Below are 19,493 nucleotides of genomic sequence, written 5' to 3'. Positions count from 1 at the left end.
TGGTTTCCTTTTTTTGATTACTACTATCATCATTTTGAATGTATTTTTTGGATGATTTCAAAGACATATTATTATACCTATGTTGATTAAATGTCATGCTCAATGTCTTTTTATGTAACCGGTTTATTGTAACAAATTGTACATGTTCGCCTATGTTGTACATGTTCTTCTATGTTACATATTCTTTAAATCGATTTTATACAAACACTTTTTTATGGGACAAATTTAAAGATAATTGTTCTTTAAAATTAATAAATTTATGTTTTTCCTTTTTTGGATGATTTCAATGACATATTATTATAACTATGTCTTTCTATATAAACAGTTTAATGAATTATTATTGCTTGTCCTTTTTTTGCTAATCGTTTGACTGCCTTATTTTTTAAAGTTATAATCTCGTATTATAATTTATACTTACTGTTTTACTTTTAATGTGAAAGTCAAGTAATCAGATTATCTAACAAAAGATAATAAGGTTATTACGATATTATTAGCATTTCAAAATTAACATATTGTTTTTACATTTCTAGATTATCGAACAATTCATAACTTTTATTAATGTTAATAGATTAATATTTCGAGAAAAAATGACCATCCCAAGTATTATTAAATTTATTATAATTCTAAAATCTAAAATCTAAAAATATATATATATATATATATATATATATATATATATATATATATATATATATATATATATATATATATATATATGCAAACCAGATGGCATTACCTCCATATTATTATCGCAACTGAAGAAAATAAGTACCAAACTTCCACGTGTCAATCTGCCAAACCCCCAAATTTGTTTTTTCCCGCTTCTTTTCTTCATCTCCAACTTCAAAGTCCTTTCATGTAATTGATACATACAATCCCGACAAGTATGTAACATAAAGAATAAAGATAAAGATTCATTAATAAAATTAGAATGAATATTACGATTTTCAGAAAATATGCAAAAATCTTTTAATAAGATAAACTATACACCGCATGTTCAAGTCAAATATATCAATACCATAAATAATTTTTTAATTTTCGTCCATATAACATATTTCATTGTCATTTTATGTAATCCCTTCTTAACTGCAAATCGTATATTTATTAAGAATTGATCCAGAGTCTATTAAATCCCGTAAGATCAGGTACAAAAATATATCCAATCCAATTTTAATAACAATATATGCATAAAATCCGGAGTTATAATCTCATAATATTAAAATAATAACATTTATATGTATAACTATATATAAATATACCTCTATACGTAATATACATCTTCTTTAATTTACAGATCCTGTCTTCTTTGTCTTTCAAAAGCATCTGCAGTTAATAAATCGCTTTTCTTACTTCAATCTACTTCGTAAACTTTTTATTCATCTATTTCGTTCACACATCAACTACCATTGAATTCTTCTTCCTGTTAATCCTGCAAAACATCCAGAATCACATATCAGGTAAGTTTTTTCAGAGTATTTGGTACTATGCTTTTCATCAGTTGATGTATATTCTTTTAGTATATCAGTTTTTGTATTACATTGTTCATTCAACATTCAATAACAATATACAAGTTCCCATTATATAGTTCATCACTTTCATGTTTAATTTATAATATATTAATGCCACTTTCATGATTTATTGTATTCTTTTCATTATACTCTAATGCATATTGCATCATACAAGGTCATGATTACAAATAATTGAATTTACAAAACATAAATTATTTTCTCATAACGATTTATATATTTATTTAAACCAAAATTACAAATTTACTAATATAACTTATAAATGTTTAAATTAAAACTTTTTTTTTCCAAATTTTTGATTAGTTATTACGATTTGAAATTATTAATAATGTTTTTCTTAAGCATGAGGATCTTTAATTTTGAAAATATTTGTAGATTAAAACTTGGACAATAACATTTTCATTAATTTTATTTATTAAACATAAAATTTAATTAACTACTAAAGCCGACATTAGGCAAAAAGGATGTCATTACCTCCATTAAATGCTCAACCGAGCAAAATCATGAACGTCATATGTTTTCCAATTTAAACTCATTCTCTGCATTTAAAAACCAAAAAATCAGGAAGTTCAAAATCTTAATTTGTAAGTCAAAGATATCAATATAATAGCTACTCAATTAATTTCATCAATTTAACTAATTTTTTCCTAATTTTCTGCAATCCATTATTAAATGCAAATCAAATCTTTATTTAAAATGATATATAATCTACTAAATTCCATCAAATCATGAACAAAAAAATATCATATACAATTTCAATAACAATAAATTCATAAAATCAGTGATTATATTGCGAAGATATTCAAAGATTAATTTTATATCTATAAATATACCTTAATACGTGAAATCCAACGTTTTGAAATTACTCATTCGTCTTCTTCCTGTTTCAATTGCATCTGTGAAACCCTCTTTCAACTTTCTTACCTCAATCTGCTTCATACAAGTTCTATTCATCTATTCATTTGAAATGCCAACTGCTTTTCAATCCTGTGCCCTCTTAAGTTCTGCAACAATTACATATTCACATATCAGGTTAATGTTTTGAAACTAATTTTTAGTTTTTTTATTCCACAAATAATAAAGTTTTTTTAATATACCCATAATATCCTCCTACTTAAGAAAATGTACTTTTAATATCAATAAACTTTAGAAATAAATTACACTTCCGTTTATAATAAAGTTTTTTTTACTAAACCACAAAATTTATTAACAACAAGGACCACATATGTCATTTTTTTTCTACCACAGGGACTGGTATTGTAACTTTTAAAGCCACAAGGACCATTTCTCTAATAAAATATGATAACAATGTCCAGTTATGTAACATTTTATTAAAGGATCATTTTTTTCATGATTTTCCTGATAAATACCATAATTTTTTTTGTATTACTTATATTTCAAACTATTGTACTTTCAATATCTATCCATATTATCATCCTATTTTTGAAAATTTTCCTTCAATGGCTCTCACTTAAGATTTTTAACCGTTCCTCCTATTTCCACTTGATTCATCAAACAGAAAAAAGAACCCTTTTACCCATTATCCAAAATTATGACGAAAATACCCTTGTGATATTATGTATTTTACTTAGAAATGCAAGCAGAAATTTTACATCATTTTTATAAATTTAAAAAAAAATCTATATATAAGCCACCTACTCTATATTTTAATGAGATAGTGATGAACAAAAATATCATCAAAAGTATAGCATTATGTTTTTTACATTTACTATGAAATAAATAGTGAAAAAATTAAATTATACCGCTACTTTGAAGGGTCAAAGACATCCATGCTCAACACCAGGCATCTTAAAGAGCTCACTATCAACTATTTTAGTTTTGCCACGTCTTGGAACTACCCCCAACAAACACACCAGAAGTGAATTGAAGTTGATTAAGCTCCTAATTTCTTCATAAATATCAAATGATTTACCTGTTAAAATAATCACTTTTACATTATCTCTCTCATAGCATTTCAATCAAGATTTGATTAATAAAACTTAAAGCAATGGTACGATCTGATGATGTAGGTTATAGAAATAATTAAAAAAAAAAAACAAACATACAAATTATGGCAGATCCAAATACCAAATATACAAAATAATGCAAAATAAATTACATTTTACTGCTAGGTAGTGGCTATTGAATGCCTTCGGATCCAAGTTCAAATTGGGTTTCCAATTAATCACCAATAAGCTCAACATCCTATTCTTTTTCTACCTGAAAACAACACAACAGACATCTGTCAAACATAATACATAAAATCAGAATCATATCAGTAGAAAAAATAAAATTAAAAATCAACATGATGGGAGAAAGAGGAAGAGAGGCGTATGAGTATGGATATCAGTTTGGTGTAGTTTAGGGTTTACGTTAGTGTTTAGAATCGAGCAAAAATGAGAAAAGTAGTAATGTTATAACCGTTTAATCGTAAAATTATTATGTACCTAATAAAGAAATTGGATGTCGAGAATTGTAATATGATTCAATAAACACCAGGTAATGGAAACATGGAGAGAGATAAATGGAAACAGTAAGCGAGAAAGGGAGTCCGACCTAGGGTTACAAGGAGAGTTGGGTAGAGATTGTGAACTGAGAAAAACAGATGCTAACACACTGTGACCGAAGAGAGATACATAACACTATCCCATATTTATCTCTGGTTGATCGATACATAACTCCAATTCGACTTCAAATATGTAAGGATTCCTATCTTTCAAACACCCATGAAATATCTTCTGATTAATCACTGAAATGTGATTCCTTCCTCTTCGATTTCTGTGTTTGTGCTGAAATCATGTTTAGGGTTAGGGTTCATTCTCCTCTTCTTATCTCTTCGATTTCTCCCGAGGTTGTAAGGCCAAAATACGATTCACATTTCATAAAGTGTATTTATCATTAAAAGTAATAAATTATTAAGTTTAATATTTTTAATTATACTCACAATTACACAGTATAAACAAATATCAAATATTGATTTAATATTTTGTTTAAATCTAAAAAAAATTTAAAAAAATACTGACACATACTTCGAATTCACTACATTTTAGACAGTGTCCTTAATTCTTATACATACTTATATACTAATTTTATTTATTTGATAAATGTTATGTCAATACTTAATTCTTATCTCTTAAGCATATTAATGACTATACTAATTTTATTTATTTTTTAATTGTTGCAGCCATCTGATGCATTCGTTTCCTTCTAAAAAGACTAGAAAACTAAATAGTTTTTATTTAGATAATACAAAAAATATCAATTTGGGTACTAACTCAGCACATGTATTTTCAACAACTACAAATGTTAATACTTCGATTTATAAAGGTAAGTTTTTCATATATATATTTTATTATAATTATTTTCTTAATTTTTAAATGACATAATTTTTTTAATAATATAAATATTTATTAAGCTAAAAAAATAGATACATTATCTAATTCTTCAGCCGATGCAAGTCAATTTTCTTCGAAATTTGTAACCGATGCTTACAAAGGTACGTTTATTACTTTAATATTATTATACAATATTATTATTTACCTAATTATACATTTGATTTCCTATCCTATTATTTATTATGCAGAAAACAACAATAACATGGACCAGTTGCAAGCCAGAGAGAAAAGAAGACAAAGAAAAATATATTTGGAAAATAAAAGATCTAACAAAATGAATACAAGAACCAAAATTACAAGTACATCAATAGCGCATCTCTTAACTAATATAATTACTTTTTACGCTAATTATATTTTTTATTCTATGTTTTCAGTTTATTTTACATTTATATACAATAAATGATCTCTAATAAATTTTTTTTTCAAAACCTGTAATATTAGATGATTTCATGTCATTACTTTGTTTTATACATATGTCTTAATTTTTTAAGAGTTTTTTTTTATTTGCAGATCAATCAACCTACATTGTTGGTCAAATTGAAAATGTCAGCTCATTTGCTTCACCTGCAATCCAAAATAGAAACGTACAATACTCTCCTTCCTTTACAGATGTTAGAACTCAGTTATCTAACATTACAAATGTTAGAACCACATTATCTAACACTACAAATGGTATTAATTTTTTTTATAATGTACTATTATCCATATTGTATATAATCTGCATATATATATATATACTTTTTTTTTGGTCAGATAACATCAGTTTCGATAAATATTCCACTTCAAATGTAGCAAACAAAAGACAGTACAATGCACTTTCAAATGATATGACATCCAAAAATGCATCTACATTAACTGGTTCTTCATCATCAATCAACTTAAATCCAGGATGTCATAAATCAAAAAGGAAGACGATAAATTTATCCCCTATCCCTTTGATTGATTTGAGAGACGATGTAGAAAATATACATCAACTCATAAATGAAAACCTTATGGTTGGTATCTCAAATGGTAATAAAAAAATTAATATCCATTTTCTTTTTTTTTTACATTTAAAATAGTGTGTTGTATATACTTATAAAATTTCGAAATATTTTTTTTTTTTGCCTTTTCTTTTACAGAATATTTGGATCATGGTGATCAAAATGTTGTATGTCAAACATGTCATGCAAAGTTATGGAGAAATGAATCCATTAGAGGTAAAGAAAAAGGGAACACGGATTATTCATTATGTTGTGGTTACGGCAAAGTTCAACTTCCAGAATTAAAGAGAGCACCCTTGAGTTATGAAACAATGTTTCGAAATATGGATTCTAAAAGCAAACACTTTATGAAAAACATTCGACGTTACAACTCAATGTTTTCTTTTACGTTGATGGGTGGTAAAATTGATACTTCAATCAATAGAGGAAACGCTCCATACATTTTTAGATTGGGTGGTCAAAATTATCATAGTATTGAAAGCCTTTTACCATCCAAAGAGTCTGAACCTAAATTCTCTCAGTTATACATTTATGATACTGAGAACGAAATTTCAAATAAACAGAAATGCTTTCGGTATTTTTTCTAACTCCTTATTCATAATTAATTTTTATTATTATTTTATAGTTATATATATATATATATATATATATATATATACACACACACACAGTAAGTACTAATATTATATAAAAATTTATTTTTTTTAGTGGGGAAAAGGATCAATCAACATCAATTGACACCGATATTATTGAAGATATTAAGGTGATGTTGTATTCAAATAATGTGTTGGTTAAATCTTATAGAATGGTAAGAGATAATTTTCAGAAAAATCCTCAAGTTGATATGAAATTACGACTTATCGGGAGAAGATAGCGGGATGGAAGAACATATAACCTTCCGACTGCTTCTGAGGTTGCCGCCTTAATTATCGGTGACAGTTGTGAATCAATTGAAAATAGGGATATTGTTGTTCAAACAAAATCTGGATTTTTACAGCGTATCAGTGAATTGCATCCTTCATACCTTCCTCTACAATATCCACTGCTATTTCCATATGGGGATGATGGTTACAGTGTTGACATTCTTCATAGAGGTGTGGCATTTACAACCAACAGCAAGCGGGCGAAATGTACAATGAGAGAATATTTTGCTTTTAGAATTCAAGATAGAGATCATTCGTTCTCGCTCATTCTTAATTCAAAAAGGTTGTTTCAACAGTTTCTGGTAGATGCCTATACTATGATGGAAACAGAGAGATTGCATTACATACGTAAGCAACAAAATGTTCTTAGATGCGAGTCTTACGAGAATTTACATAACCAGAAAGCTCAAGGAACCACTAATATCTCCAATGTCGGTCAACGTGTGATTTTACCTTCGTCATTTACTGGTGGTGCACGATATATGTTGCAAAACTATTTGGATGCCATGTCACTTTGTAAATGGTTTGGATATCCAGATTTTTTCATAACCTTCACGTGTAATCCCAAATGGCCAGAGATTAAAAGGTTTCTTAAGGATACTTCACTTCAACCAGAAGACAGGCCTGATATATTATGTAGGTTGTTCAAGATAAAGCTCGATGCATTTATTAAAGAGTTAAGAGAGAAGAAAATTTTCGGCACAGTTCAAGCATGTAATTAAGATTATATTTTTTCATTATTGTATTTAATATTACTCTTATTATAGTATATGTTATTTAAGTTTTTATTGTCTAATCATATTTTGTTTTTTTTTGCAAATATTATGCAGATGTTTATACGATTGAATTTCAAAAGAGAGGTTTGCCGCATAGTTATATTTGTTTGTTTATGCATTCTAACAACAAGTTACCCACTGTTGAATTTATCGATCCGATAATTTCCGCCGAGATACCAGACAAAGTTCAAGAGCCTGAATTATATTCACTTGTCAATGAGTTCATGATTCATGGTCCATGTGGAGCTCAAAATATGAATTGTCCATGCATGGTGGATAATAAGTGCTCTAAAAACTTTCCAAAACTATTTTGTAATCATTCGTCTGTTGATTAGAATGGTTTTCCTTTATATAGGAGAAGAGACGATGGTCATTTTGTAGAAAAGTTGGGTGTCAAGTTGGATAATAGAAATGTTGTTCCATACAACAAATATCTATTAAAAAGATATCAGGCACATATTAATGTTGAATGGTGCAATCAGGGATCTTCTATAAAGTATCTGTTTAAATATATAAACAAGGGTCCAGATAGAGCTACAGTTGTTGTTCTACCAACAAGCAATGAATGTGAAAATAATGATGCGGTCGATGAAATAACGGAATATTACGATTGTAGATATTTATCTGCATGTGAAGCATCATGGAGAATATTTAAATATGATGTTCATTGCAGGTATCATTTTGTGTTTAGACTACCTTTTTCATATTCATTATTTAAATATGATGTTCACTGCAGGTATCCTTCTGTTGTTAGACTACCTTTTCATCTTCTAAATCAACAACAGATCGTGTATGGCGAAGACGATGATATCGACGATATTCTGGACAAAGCTTCTGTTGCTGCTTCAAAGTTCACATCATGGATGGAGTGTAATGCAATTAATAGTGAAGCACGAGATCTTACATATGTTGAATTTCCTACAAAGTTTGTTTGGAAGTTAAATGGTAGATTTTGGAGCAGAAGGAAAGTAGGAAAAGCCATTGGTAGAATTCATTCGGTTTCACCTAAACTTGGCGAAGCTTATTTTTTAAGGATTCTTTTAAATAAAGTTAAAGGACCGACGTCATTTGATGATATTCGCACAGTAAACGGTCAAACATATGCTTCTTTTAGAGATGCTGGTTTTGCACTTGGTCTATTAGATGATGACAAGGAATACATCGATGCAATTAAAGAAGCAAGTCATTCTAGATCTGGTTTTTATCTACGCTTCTTATTTGCAACTTTGTTGATGTGTAATAGTATATCTAAACCAGAGGCCGTTTGAGAAAATACATGGGAATATTTGGCAGATGGAATTCTATATAACCAACGACAAAGGTTAAAGTCTCCAGGTATTTCAATTATTATCTTCATTTCTATTTAAAATATTATTTTTAAAATATCAACACCAATTAAATAATTATTATACATATTATTAAATATTGTATTTTATTTTTTAAGTTAATTTTAAATTTGTGGTGCAGACTTATCACTCAGTGAAGATGAAGTTAAGAATTTAACTTTGTTCGAAATAGAACACATCTTACTTCGAAATAACTCCACTCTCAAAAATTTCACAAACATGCCTTACCCAAATGTTGAATCAGTTTCTTCTTCGAATAATCGACTTATCATTGAGCAACTAGATTTCGACATTCCCGTTATAAAGAATGACTTTGATCGTATGTTTCTTGCATTAACAAATGAGCAACGTAACATTTTCGTTGACATAATGAGTGCTGTTAAAGAAAATAAAGGAGGTGTTTTCTTCGTTTATGGTTATGGTGGAACGGGTAAAACTTTTTTGTGGAAGACAATATCTGCAGCCATTAGATCTGACGGTAACATTGTTTTAAATGTTGCTTCAAGCGGTATTGCATCATTATTATTGCCCGGTGGTAGAACAGCACACTCTCGATTTATACTTCCATTTGAACTTACAGAAGATTCTTTTTGTAAAATAAATCCAGATGGTGACTTGGCTAGCTTAATAAGAAAAACCTCTTTGATAATTTGGGATGAAGCACCTATGATCCATAAGCATGCATTTGAAGCTTTAGATTGAACATTGAAAGATGTGTTAAGGTGTGAAAATTCTTGCATCTCAGATATTCCTTTTGGAGGGAAAGTTATTGTCTTTGGAGGAGATTTCAGACAGATTCTACCTGTAGTTCCGGGTGGCAGCAGACAAAACATTGTTAACGCTTCTTTGAGTTCCTCATATTTATGGCAACATTGCAAAGTGTATAGATTAACAAAAAATATGAGACTCAGTGTTGGAAAGGATCAAGCTAATATAGAAAAAACAAAAGATTTTGCAAGTTGGTTATTGGATATAGGAGAAGGCAAACTCGGTGGTCGGAACGACGGCGAAACAATTATTGATGTTCCGGATGATATTCTCATTAAGGATGCAGATGATCCTATAGGTTCATTAATTGAGTTTGTATATCCTTCAATTTTGGAGAAGTATAGCACTACAAATTATTTCCAAGAAAGAGCGATACTTGCTCCAAAGAATGAAGTTGTTCAAGAAATAAACGACCGTTTGCTTAATAAGTTTCCATGAGATGAGGTTGAATATTTAAGTTCAGATAGCATATGTGAGTCCGAATTTGTCCATAATCAGTTTGATGCAAATTTATACTCTCCTGATGTATTAAATGGTCTGAAAGTATCCGGTCTACCAAATCATAAGTTAGTTTTAAAAATTGGTGTTCCAGTAATGTTACTGAGAAATATTGATCAGAAAAACGGCTTATGTAATGGCACAAGACTACAGGTGATATCATTGGGCAAACGTGTTATCGAGGCGCGTATAATAACTGGAACTAATATTGGAAACCGAACTTTTATTCCAAGAATGTCTTTAACTCCATCAGAAAAAAAAATTCCATTCAAATTCACAAGAAGATAGTTTCCTTTGGCGGTATGTTTTGCAATGACTATTAATAAGAGTCAAGAACAATCATTATCGAATGTTGGTTTGTTTCTCAAAGATCCGGTTTTTTCACATGGACAATTGTATGTTGCGTTATCTAGAGTTCAAAGCCGAGAGGGATTGAAATTATTAATTTTAGATAAAATGGGTAGACTAACAAACAAAACTTCCAATGTTGTTTATAAGGAAGTTTTTCGCAATCTATAACCAACTTTTTTGTAACATATTTTAGTTATTTATAGCATAGCACATTTCATCCATCGTAATAAGTAAATACTTTATAATTACGTATTGTTTTTTTTTTATGTTAATTTCATGACTGACATCGTTATTTTGTTTTGAATGAAATCAATTGTGATGATTTCTTTGTCATTACTTAAACGTATCTTGCATTATATAAAGTATTTAATTTTATAAAAGAGGTGGATTTACATTTATAATTAAATACTTAAACTTTACAAGTTTATTCTAAATAGAAAACATATCGTAAGAAAAAACATACGAAAACAGCAAAAATTCTATTAACGTAATGTACAATCGACATGAAAGATAAGGAAAAAAAGTAAAAAATAAAGGTTTTAAAATTCTCCATTTGTAGTTAAATACTTAACAATTCTTGTGTAACTAAATACTTACAAATAAAATCCGTATAAAAAAATACAATATTAGTCTTCTAATTTAATTTTATTTAACATTAACACCCGTGGGTTCCACGGGTTCTCACCTAGTATATATATAACAAATATTTATTTTTTGATTTAATTTTCCATCTCTAATGACTTGGTTCAAACTATACTCTTTTACAAGAAGCATACTGGGATACGAATTTTTCAGCAAACATACCGGGATGCAAATGTATGAGAATGTATCGGGATACGAATTTACATAACTGAAAGAAAACATACGGGGAAAAAAATTTTACAGACCATCTGCCTTCGGAAATATTCTTTTACAGCATCCTTTCAGTAGTTAAAAAATGCTAGTGTATCTTTTAGAATAACTATATATGATAATTTTTGTTATCTTCCATATAATAGTTTTAATTTTGATACATAAATATATCAACAGTTTAACTGTTAAAAAGCATCATGGTAGAATTTATGGCAAATTTTACATTTTATAAATGGGTTTTGAAATTTGTCTTATTGCACAACATCATATACATGAAATTGTAGTCAAGCACATCTTCAAACTATTTTTTACAATGTTAAACCTCGCTGTCTAATATTTTTGACTCAAAAATTCAGTTTAATTTTTGTATATAAATTTCTTCACGTATAGTCCTTCTTTTGATTCTGATTAATAGATAAATCAAAATTTTCACCAAATATGTGAAAGTTATGCCTAAACGAACACAAAGCAAATTGTTATAAAACATAAAACATGTTCTGTTTTGTATGTAGTGTTATAAACATCAATCCATCATCAAGATTCCAACAAAGTTATACATTTTTAGTTTAGATCATGTTTGAAATTATTTATTGGTATGTCAACTAAAATTTCTGGTAAGGCTATTAATACATTAATTCAACATCTGAAGGCTATTATCACTACTGAAGAGGTTTGGATCTTAAAAGTAGGTTATAAGAGAAAATACATACCAGCTCTTGTTGGACCTTCTACTTTGTTTAATAGCAAATGCTTTGTAATTTGTTAATGTCAACCATAGGAACTGACTGCATTACATATTACAATAATACCTTCATTACACGAACCATAAAGATATTCAGAGGAACTAAAGCAAATTCCATACTTTGTTAGATGTCGTACATATGCACCCATGCTAATCATGGTAGTTAAGGTCTGTAATATTGCTTTATCTGTTGGAGGTTGTTTTAGGGATTTGATAATAACTCATTCAACACCTAATCAATATAATAAAGAAAGGTAGCTTCGACAAGAACAAAGGGTAAGTTATTCATTTGAATATATCTTTTGATTATCATATTATGTAAACATTTGGAGGTAAAACCATAGTTTTCTAACTGACGGGTTTTATTCTTCCATTAATACAATAATACAAATGGGTGAAAAGATCTTTTTCAGACTAAGAAACAACACAGAAGCCCATCTAGGCAACCATCATAGGTCAGGTGGAATCGGACGACTAAATGTCTAAATATTCTAAACACCCACAAATCCGACGACTAAACGGCTAAGAACGAAATTTATCCGAATAAATTGAACCGAAAAGTATGTGAAATTGAAAAAGGAACACGAAATCGGAACCCAGAATACTGAAATTTTGAATAAAAAAACCCTTGATGTATTCCTTTGAACATAATCGAATGAGGAATTAGGTCAAAATTTGAAAACCTCACAACATACAATTCCGCCTCTAACCTTTGACTGCCGTGTGAGTAAGTCGATCAATGGGGGTGGAGGGATCTAGAATAAAAAAAGAAGGCAATGGCGGGGGAGGGAATAAATAAGAAAAAATGTAATTTTGAGAAGGAAGTGTGCCAAATATGAAAACAATGAAAGGCAATGGCGGTGGAGGGAATAAATAGAGCAAAAATGTGATTTTGAGAAGGAAGTGTGCCAACTATGAAAACAATGAAAGTGTGCTGTTGTCGGAGTCTGAATTTAGGGACGAAGAAAGTGCTTCATCCATGTTCCTGGCAACCGATATGCAGTTTAGAGTGGAGATGGAGGCGTAGACGACTGAAATCGGGTTTAGGGCTTTTGTCGGGCACCATCGGCATAAATATAACCTCGTTGGAAGCCACCGATCGGCGGCAGAGAAGCTATCGCGGTGGGAACCATCCAGAAAGAAAGAGATAGAAGAGATGTAGGGGATTCAAGAAGCTAAGGCAGTGATTAGAGCTATGGAGAAACTTGAGGCGGTGAAAATAGAGGATTGTGAGTGCAAAAGAGATTAGTTGTAACAGAATTGAAACCGGTTTGGTCGACAAAATGGTGAAGCAAATCCAAAACAACACGTACACAAACAATATACAAAAATGACATAAAATACCCCTTAAAAGTAAGATTACAAAATTATACGCACACCTATAAACAGGAGACCCTTTTTAATCCACATATGATTATTGTAGCATGGTAAGAGTTTCATATTTGATGAAATATGTATTAAGCTGTGAATATATTGAATTATTTGTGAATATACTAAATTAAGTTGTGAATTTTATAAATTAAACTATAAATATACTGAATTAAACTGTGAATTTGATATATTAAATTGTGATTTAGATATAATTTTTATGTTAAATTGCGTAGGAATGAAATAAATGTTCAAGTAATATTGTATGTTTTTATTAGTCAAGTATTTCCCTTGAAAACATATGGAATATATTGAATAATATATATAGGATACAGTACAATAAAATGGGTCGAACCCTACAAGGCCTATATCTATAATATACACTAATATGCCACCGCAGTTTGAGGGGGATGTTGGCGAATACTCAAACTGGATCTGAAGTCTGAGAATAGAGGATAGGGCAAACCCTTAGTGAAAATATCAGCGTACTGATAGCGAGACGGAACATGAAGAACACGGATATGACCAATAACAACTTTGTCCCGGACAAAATGCAGGTCAAGCTTGATGTGTTTTGTTCGTTGATGTTGAACCGGATTGGAAGACATGTATATGGCGCTAATATTGTCACAATATACGAGGGTCATAGACCGTAAGGGATGGTGAAGCTCTAAAAGAAGGTTGCGAACCAAGATGTCTCTGCTACAGTGTTGGCAACGCCACGATACTTGGCTCCAGCACTTAACCGAGAGACTGTGTGTTGTCGTTTGGATGACCAAGAAATGAGATTATCCCCAAGGAAGACACAGTAGCCAGATGTGGACCGTCGTGTGACAGGACATCCCCCCAATCAGCATCAGAGTAAGCAGTCATGGAAAAGACTGGGAGGAATAGAGTTGAAGACCATAGTCGAGAGTCCAACGTAAGTAACGGAGAATGCGCTTGAGAGCCTAAAGATGTTGATCTTGAGGGTCGTGCATATACAAACATATCTGCTGAACGGAAAAGGAGATATCCGGTTTTGTAAAGGTCAAGTACTGTAATGCCCCCGCAAGGCTACGATACATGGTGGGGTCAGCAATTGGTGATCCGGTGGCACCAATTTTGGCGGAGGAATCAACTGGTGTGCGTGATGGATTACAATCAGACATATTGGCACACTTCAGAAGGTCAGTTGCATATTGATTATGTGAAAGAAACATACCTTTCGAAGAGTGAGTGACAGAGATCCCGAGAAAGTAATTCAGTGGGCCAAGATCAGTCATGGTGTGACATCCCCAAAATCACGGCCAGAAAAGACCGATTTTGTTTATGCTTTATAAAAATCAGAGTACTTCATTTTATAAAAAGGTTGCGGAATTTGTTCCCAGAAAAACATGATAAATACGTTTTTAAAACATTTTCGAAGAAACGTATTTTGTTCATTATAAAACATTTGGGATGTCATCGTTAATACAGAAACATAAGCATAAACAGAACTTACATTTATTTACACTAGTGATCTACATCTCTTTAAATCTCTCAGTGTAATGTGACTTCATATCAACACCTGTGATATAAATAAACTAAGTGGGTCAGGTTGGGAAACCTGGTGAGTACATAGGGTTTTCAATCCCACAATGTCATACTATATATATAGTTTAAAATTCACAAAATATACAATTTCACCATACATATATATAAACAACTCTTATCCCACCCCGTCGATCCTCGCAACGAGGCTATCCATACTCTCGGACCTAAGATTAGTCGTTTTACCTACTCCATACTCTCGGATCAGAAATGAACGAATTTACCAAATCCATACTCTCGAACTAGGGAAGAATGACTAATCCATACTCTCGGATTAATGATGAATGATTATGCCTAATCCATACTCTCGGATTAATAACGAATGATTAGGCCTAATCCATATTCTCGGACTAGGGACAATGACTATGTCTAATCCATACTCCTGGATAAGTGACATATACTAACTTCTATTCTCTGAGTTTTACTCACTTGTACTCGTAAGAATATACTACCCAATATTCCTCATTTTTAATTTAGGTCTACTCTTTATCCTAAATTATCAAATATAATCAGGTATGTTCTTTAACACGACTTTCAAGCAACATCAATTAACTCGCACATAAACATATAATTAATACTTCAATCAATACTTGTATTAAAATCATGTTCATGAAAGGGACTATGCACTCACCTGAGAAGGTGGTGACTCGGTACTCGGACAGCGCTTCGTTTACTTTAAAATAATTTCCTTCGACGAAACCTAGTATTATCACCAATAGATTTTAGTCTATTATTCGCCGAGACTAATTAATAGTCTAGCTATTATTACTATTATATAAGCGTTAAAAAAAATACTTATATAACCCATAATAATAGCCCAAGTATTTATTATATGTTCTTAATAACGTTAATATAATTAAATAAAAACTATATTAAAAATAGCGTAGGCGTAGCTCACTTACAGCGGGTTTTATAGAAAACCAGGCTTTGCTTGGAGCAGCGTTTCCGAGCCGAAAAGCTCTTCTTCTCGGAGCCGTCGAGCACTCCGGGGCTTCCGCCTCGTGCTAGGGAGGTTCCCTAGGCTTTTCGGGGGATTTCGGGGCTAGAGAGAGGTTCTAGAGAGAGAGTAAAGAGAAGAAAGAATGGGAAAGGTGTGAAGAAAATGAGGGTGAGAGAGGTGGTATTTATAGGGTGAAAATGGCTGAACTTGGTGTCATATGTCACCATCTAGTGGCAAGACTTAGGGAGAAAGCAATGGCCAAGATTGTGCCACATCACCCATTTTCACACAACACACTTCCGACTTCTAAAATTCGTAACTTTCACATACGACCTCCGTTTTTGACGTTATTTATATCCACACGTAGGTAAAAATAATATCTACAACTTTCATTTTGACTCCGTCGGCTAATTCTTGACCGATCTTAAATTTAACAGTACGAGGCGTTTAGACTGTTAAATGACCGCGAAGAATTCGTAACTCCTTCATACGGACTCCGTTTTCGTCTGTCTTTTTACCATTGAGTTCCTATTAATGAGATCTTCAACTCTCATTTATTTCACATAAGCCAAAAACCGCTCGAACTAAAGTTCGAGTTTCGGGCTGTACACTGCTAAGCCGAATCTTAGAAAAATCATAACTTCCTCATACGAAGTCAGATTTGGGCGTTCTTTTTATCGACGCTCTTAGTTTAACATATTCTATGACTTTTGTTTAGATTGCTAAGGCTAAAAAGTCTTCTATCGTAAATTCACTATTTACGTCTTCCGGTGCCGTGCCGGTTTTGCCGTAAAACTTCGGCGGGCCATAACTTCTTCGTTATAACTCGGATTTCGGCGTTCTTTATATGTACGGAAACCTTGTGACATATTCTAAAACTTGGTTAAGACTATTCATTCTAAATAATCTTTTGTCGAAAAATCATGTTTGACCCCTATTGCCTCTAAATTGACTAGCCCGGATCTGCGGACGTTACACATGGGAAACTCTAGTCCAAGTTTGGTGATGATGCTTTGGAGTAGAGTCGTAGTGGAGGCAGTGAGCACAATATCATCAACATATAAGAGAAGATAAGCAACATCATGTCCCTGTCTAAGTATAAATAAAAAAGAGTCGGTTTTACTCTGTTGAAAACCGAGAGTAGTGGCATGTTGGGAAAAATGTTGAAACCATGCTCTAAGAGCCTGTTTTAGACCATATAAGGATCAATGAAGGAGACATATGTGATGAGGGGCATTCGGGTTGGCGAATCCAGGTGGTTGAAACATGTAAACTGTTTCTGTGAGGTGACCGTGTAGAAAGGCGTTTTTCACATCTAACTGGTGAACATGCCACTGTCTGGAAACTGCAATGCTGAGAACAGTACGAATGGTAGTAGGTTTAACAACCGGACTAAAAGTTTCAATACAATCAATACCCGGTTCTTGGCTTTTACAGTTTGCCACGAGACGAGCTTTGTACCTACTAAGAGTGCCATCTGCATTGAATTTGTGTTTAAATAGCCACATTGAACGAACAATATTAACCCCCGGTGGTCGAGGAACAAGAGACCACGTATTATTTTTAATAAGTGCACTATATTCATTATACATGGCATTTTTCCAATGTGGGTCTTGAAGGGCATGGGTGTGATTTTTCAGAATAGGTGAGAGTGTGTCAGTATGAAGGTTCAAACGATGAATAGGTTTAACGATACCCGATTAAGAACGAGTTCGCATTGGATGTAGGGGAGGAGGAGTTGTCGAGGGCAGTGTAGTGGTGGTGGTTGGCGTAGGATGAGTTGTTGATGACGATGAAGGGGAGGTGTCAACAGCGGCAGAGGAGACGGGAGAGGGAGTTGGCGGTGTCGAAGAGGCAGTGCCTGCTGTAGTAAGTTGTTGAGGGTTGATAGAGGTCAGGTGACGAGTGGCAATGGTATTTGGTTCGATGTTAGAATCAAGGAAAATGTATGAATGAGGGTTATTTGGTGTGACGGAAGCGTAAGGGAATGTTTCCTCATCAAAGGTAACACGACGAGAGAAAATAACCTTTTTGGTGTAAAGGTCAAAACATTGAAATCCCTGGTGATTTACGGGATAGCCAAGGAAAATGCAAGGCAAGGATCGAGGATCAAGCTTGTGAGAAGCATGAAGGTGGGGGTAGCATAGGCAACCGAAAACACGAAGTTGATCAAAATGAGGGTTGTTTGTTATATAGTTTGAAGTAGGGTGTTGAGTTGTTGATGGATTTTGAGGGGATTCGATTGAGAAGATGAGATGCCATATGAAGCGCCTCAACCTAAAATGTGGGTGGAAGGTGAGCTTGAAACATTAAGGAGCGGATGAGATTGTTAATAGTGTGGAGCATGCGCTCCGATTTACCATTTTGTTGGGACGTTTGTGGACACGAGAAGCGGAATCTTATACCGTTTTGGTCAAATAGATTGCGAAGGGTATTGTTGTCATATTCCCCCCGTGATCACATTGAAAAGCTCTAATTGCAGTGTTGAATTGAGTTTGGACATGGGCACGAAAGTGTAAGAATTTGGAAAGAGCATCACTTTTCCATCTCAAAGGATAAACCCAAACATAATGACAAAAATGGTCAAGAAAAATGATGTAATATTTTAGACCACTAAGACTAGCAATGGGAGATGTCCAAATATCAAAGTGGATAATATCGAAAGGAGCACCAACAATTTTATTAGAGCTAAAAAATGGAAGACCAACGTATTTGCCTAATTGACAAGCATTGCAAAGAGAATGAGACATAGTCTTATTACAAGAAGTTAAACGACTAGAAATCATAAAACGAAGCACTTCATTGCCGGGGTGCCCAAGTCTTCGGTACCACGTAGATGGACTTGGTGACAAAAAAACTTGAGGAAAATTCTTGAGGTGATGGAAAGGGTAGAGCTCGCCAGTGTTATCACAATGGATGAGGATTTGATTGGTCAAAGGATCCTTCACAGAAAAACCATTTTTGTCAAACTCAATGGAACAATTATTATCGCGAGTAAACTTTCGTACAAAAATAACGTTTTTAATAATATTTGGTATGACAAGGACATGATTTAGGTGTAGGGTGCGAGAAGGTGTAGATAAAATGTCATGACCCGTGTTGGTGATGGGTATTGGAGACCCGTCACCAACAAGAATTGATGAAAAAGGACGCGAATTAAAAATAGTATGTAAGTTACCCGTATTCGACGAGAGATGTCTCCGATCTCGATTGACCGGAGGTCTTGGTCGAGTTGCATTGCACGGGAGTCTTTGTTGTCTCGGAAGAGATCTTCATGACCTTTCCACAAATCATATGTTGTCATTTCAAGTTTCAAAACCATTTGGAGTAAGGATTTGTGAATAGTGTCGAAAATCCAAAGCTTGACAAGATTGTCAATTTGCTCCCATTTGGAGGTCGTAGCTTGTGACGCAGGTTTGGAGATGTGATGTTTGACACCAAAACTGATGCAAC

At 32.4% G+C, this 19,493-nt stretch overlaps 1 protein-coding gene and 2 long non-coding RNA genes across 4 annotated transcripts; 1 reads left to right on the top strand and 2 right to left on the bottom strand.

Moving 5' to 3' along the window:
* Positions 1-993: 993 nt before the first annotated feature.
* Positions 994-2,417, bottom strand: LOC145044928 (uncharacterized). Its single transcript, XR_013681720.1, has 3 exons — positions 2,360-2,417; positions 2,001-2,065; positions 994-1,429 (listed from the first exon to the last, which is right to left on the bottom strand). It is a non-coding gene; the product is annotated as an uncharacterized LOC145044928 (long non-coding RNA).
* Positions 2,418-3,294: 877 nt separating this feature from the next.
* LOC145047253 (uncharacterized) lies at positions 3,295-4,167 on the bottom strand. Of its 2 annotated transcripts, none has more exons than XR_013682171.1 (3): positions 4,083-4,167; positions 3,646-3,746; positions 3,295-3,459 (listed from the first exon to the last, which is right to left on the bottom strand). It is a non-coding gene; the product is annotated as an uncharacterized LOC145047253 (long non-coding RNA). The 2 variants fall into 2 exon arrangements; XR_013682172.1 differs by lacking the exon at positions 4,083-4,167 and adding an exon at positions 3,974-3,991.
* Positions 4,168-4,717: 550 nt separating this feature from the next.
* Positions 4,718-10,155, top strand: LOC145046966 (uncharacterized). The gene is made up of 13 exons (XM_078995221.1): positions 4,718-4,853; positions 4,954-5,022; positions 5,432-5,593; positions 5,675-5,932; positions 6,043-6,478; positions 6,613-6,712; positions 6,902-7,541; positions 7,658-7,815; positions 8,086-8,276; positions 8,340-8,800; positions 8,847-8,924; positions 9,071-9,559; positions 9,695-10,155. Exons 1-13 carry the CDS (start codon positions 4,718-4,720, stop codon positions 10,153-10,155), a joined length of 3,639 nt encoding a protein of 1,212 aa, XP_078851347.1.
* The last annotated feature ends 9,338 nt before the right edge of the window (positions 10,156-19,493 follow it).

Source organism: Lactuca saligna, chromosome 5 (genome assembly GCF_052625555.1).
Source record: "Lactuca saligna cultivar CGN05327 chromosome 5, ASM5262555v1, whole genome shotgun sequence".
Lineage (NCBI taxonomy): Eukaryota > Viridiplantae > Streptophyta > Magnoliopsida > Asterales > Asteraceae > Lactuca > Lactuca saligna.
This window is presented reverse-complemented; position numbering and strand designations above follow the sequence as displayed.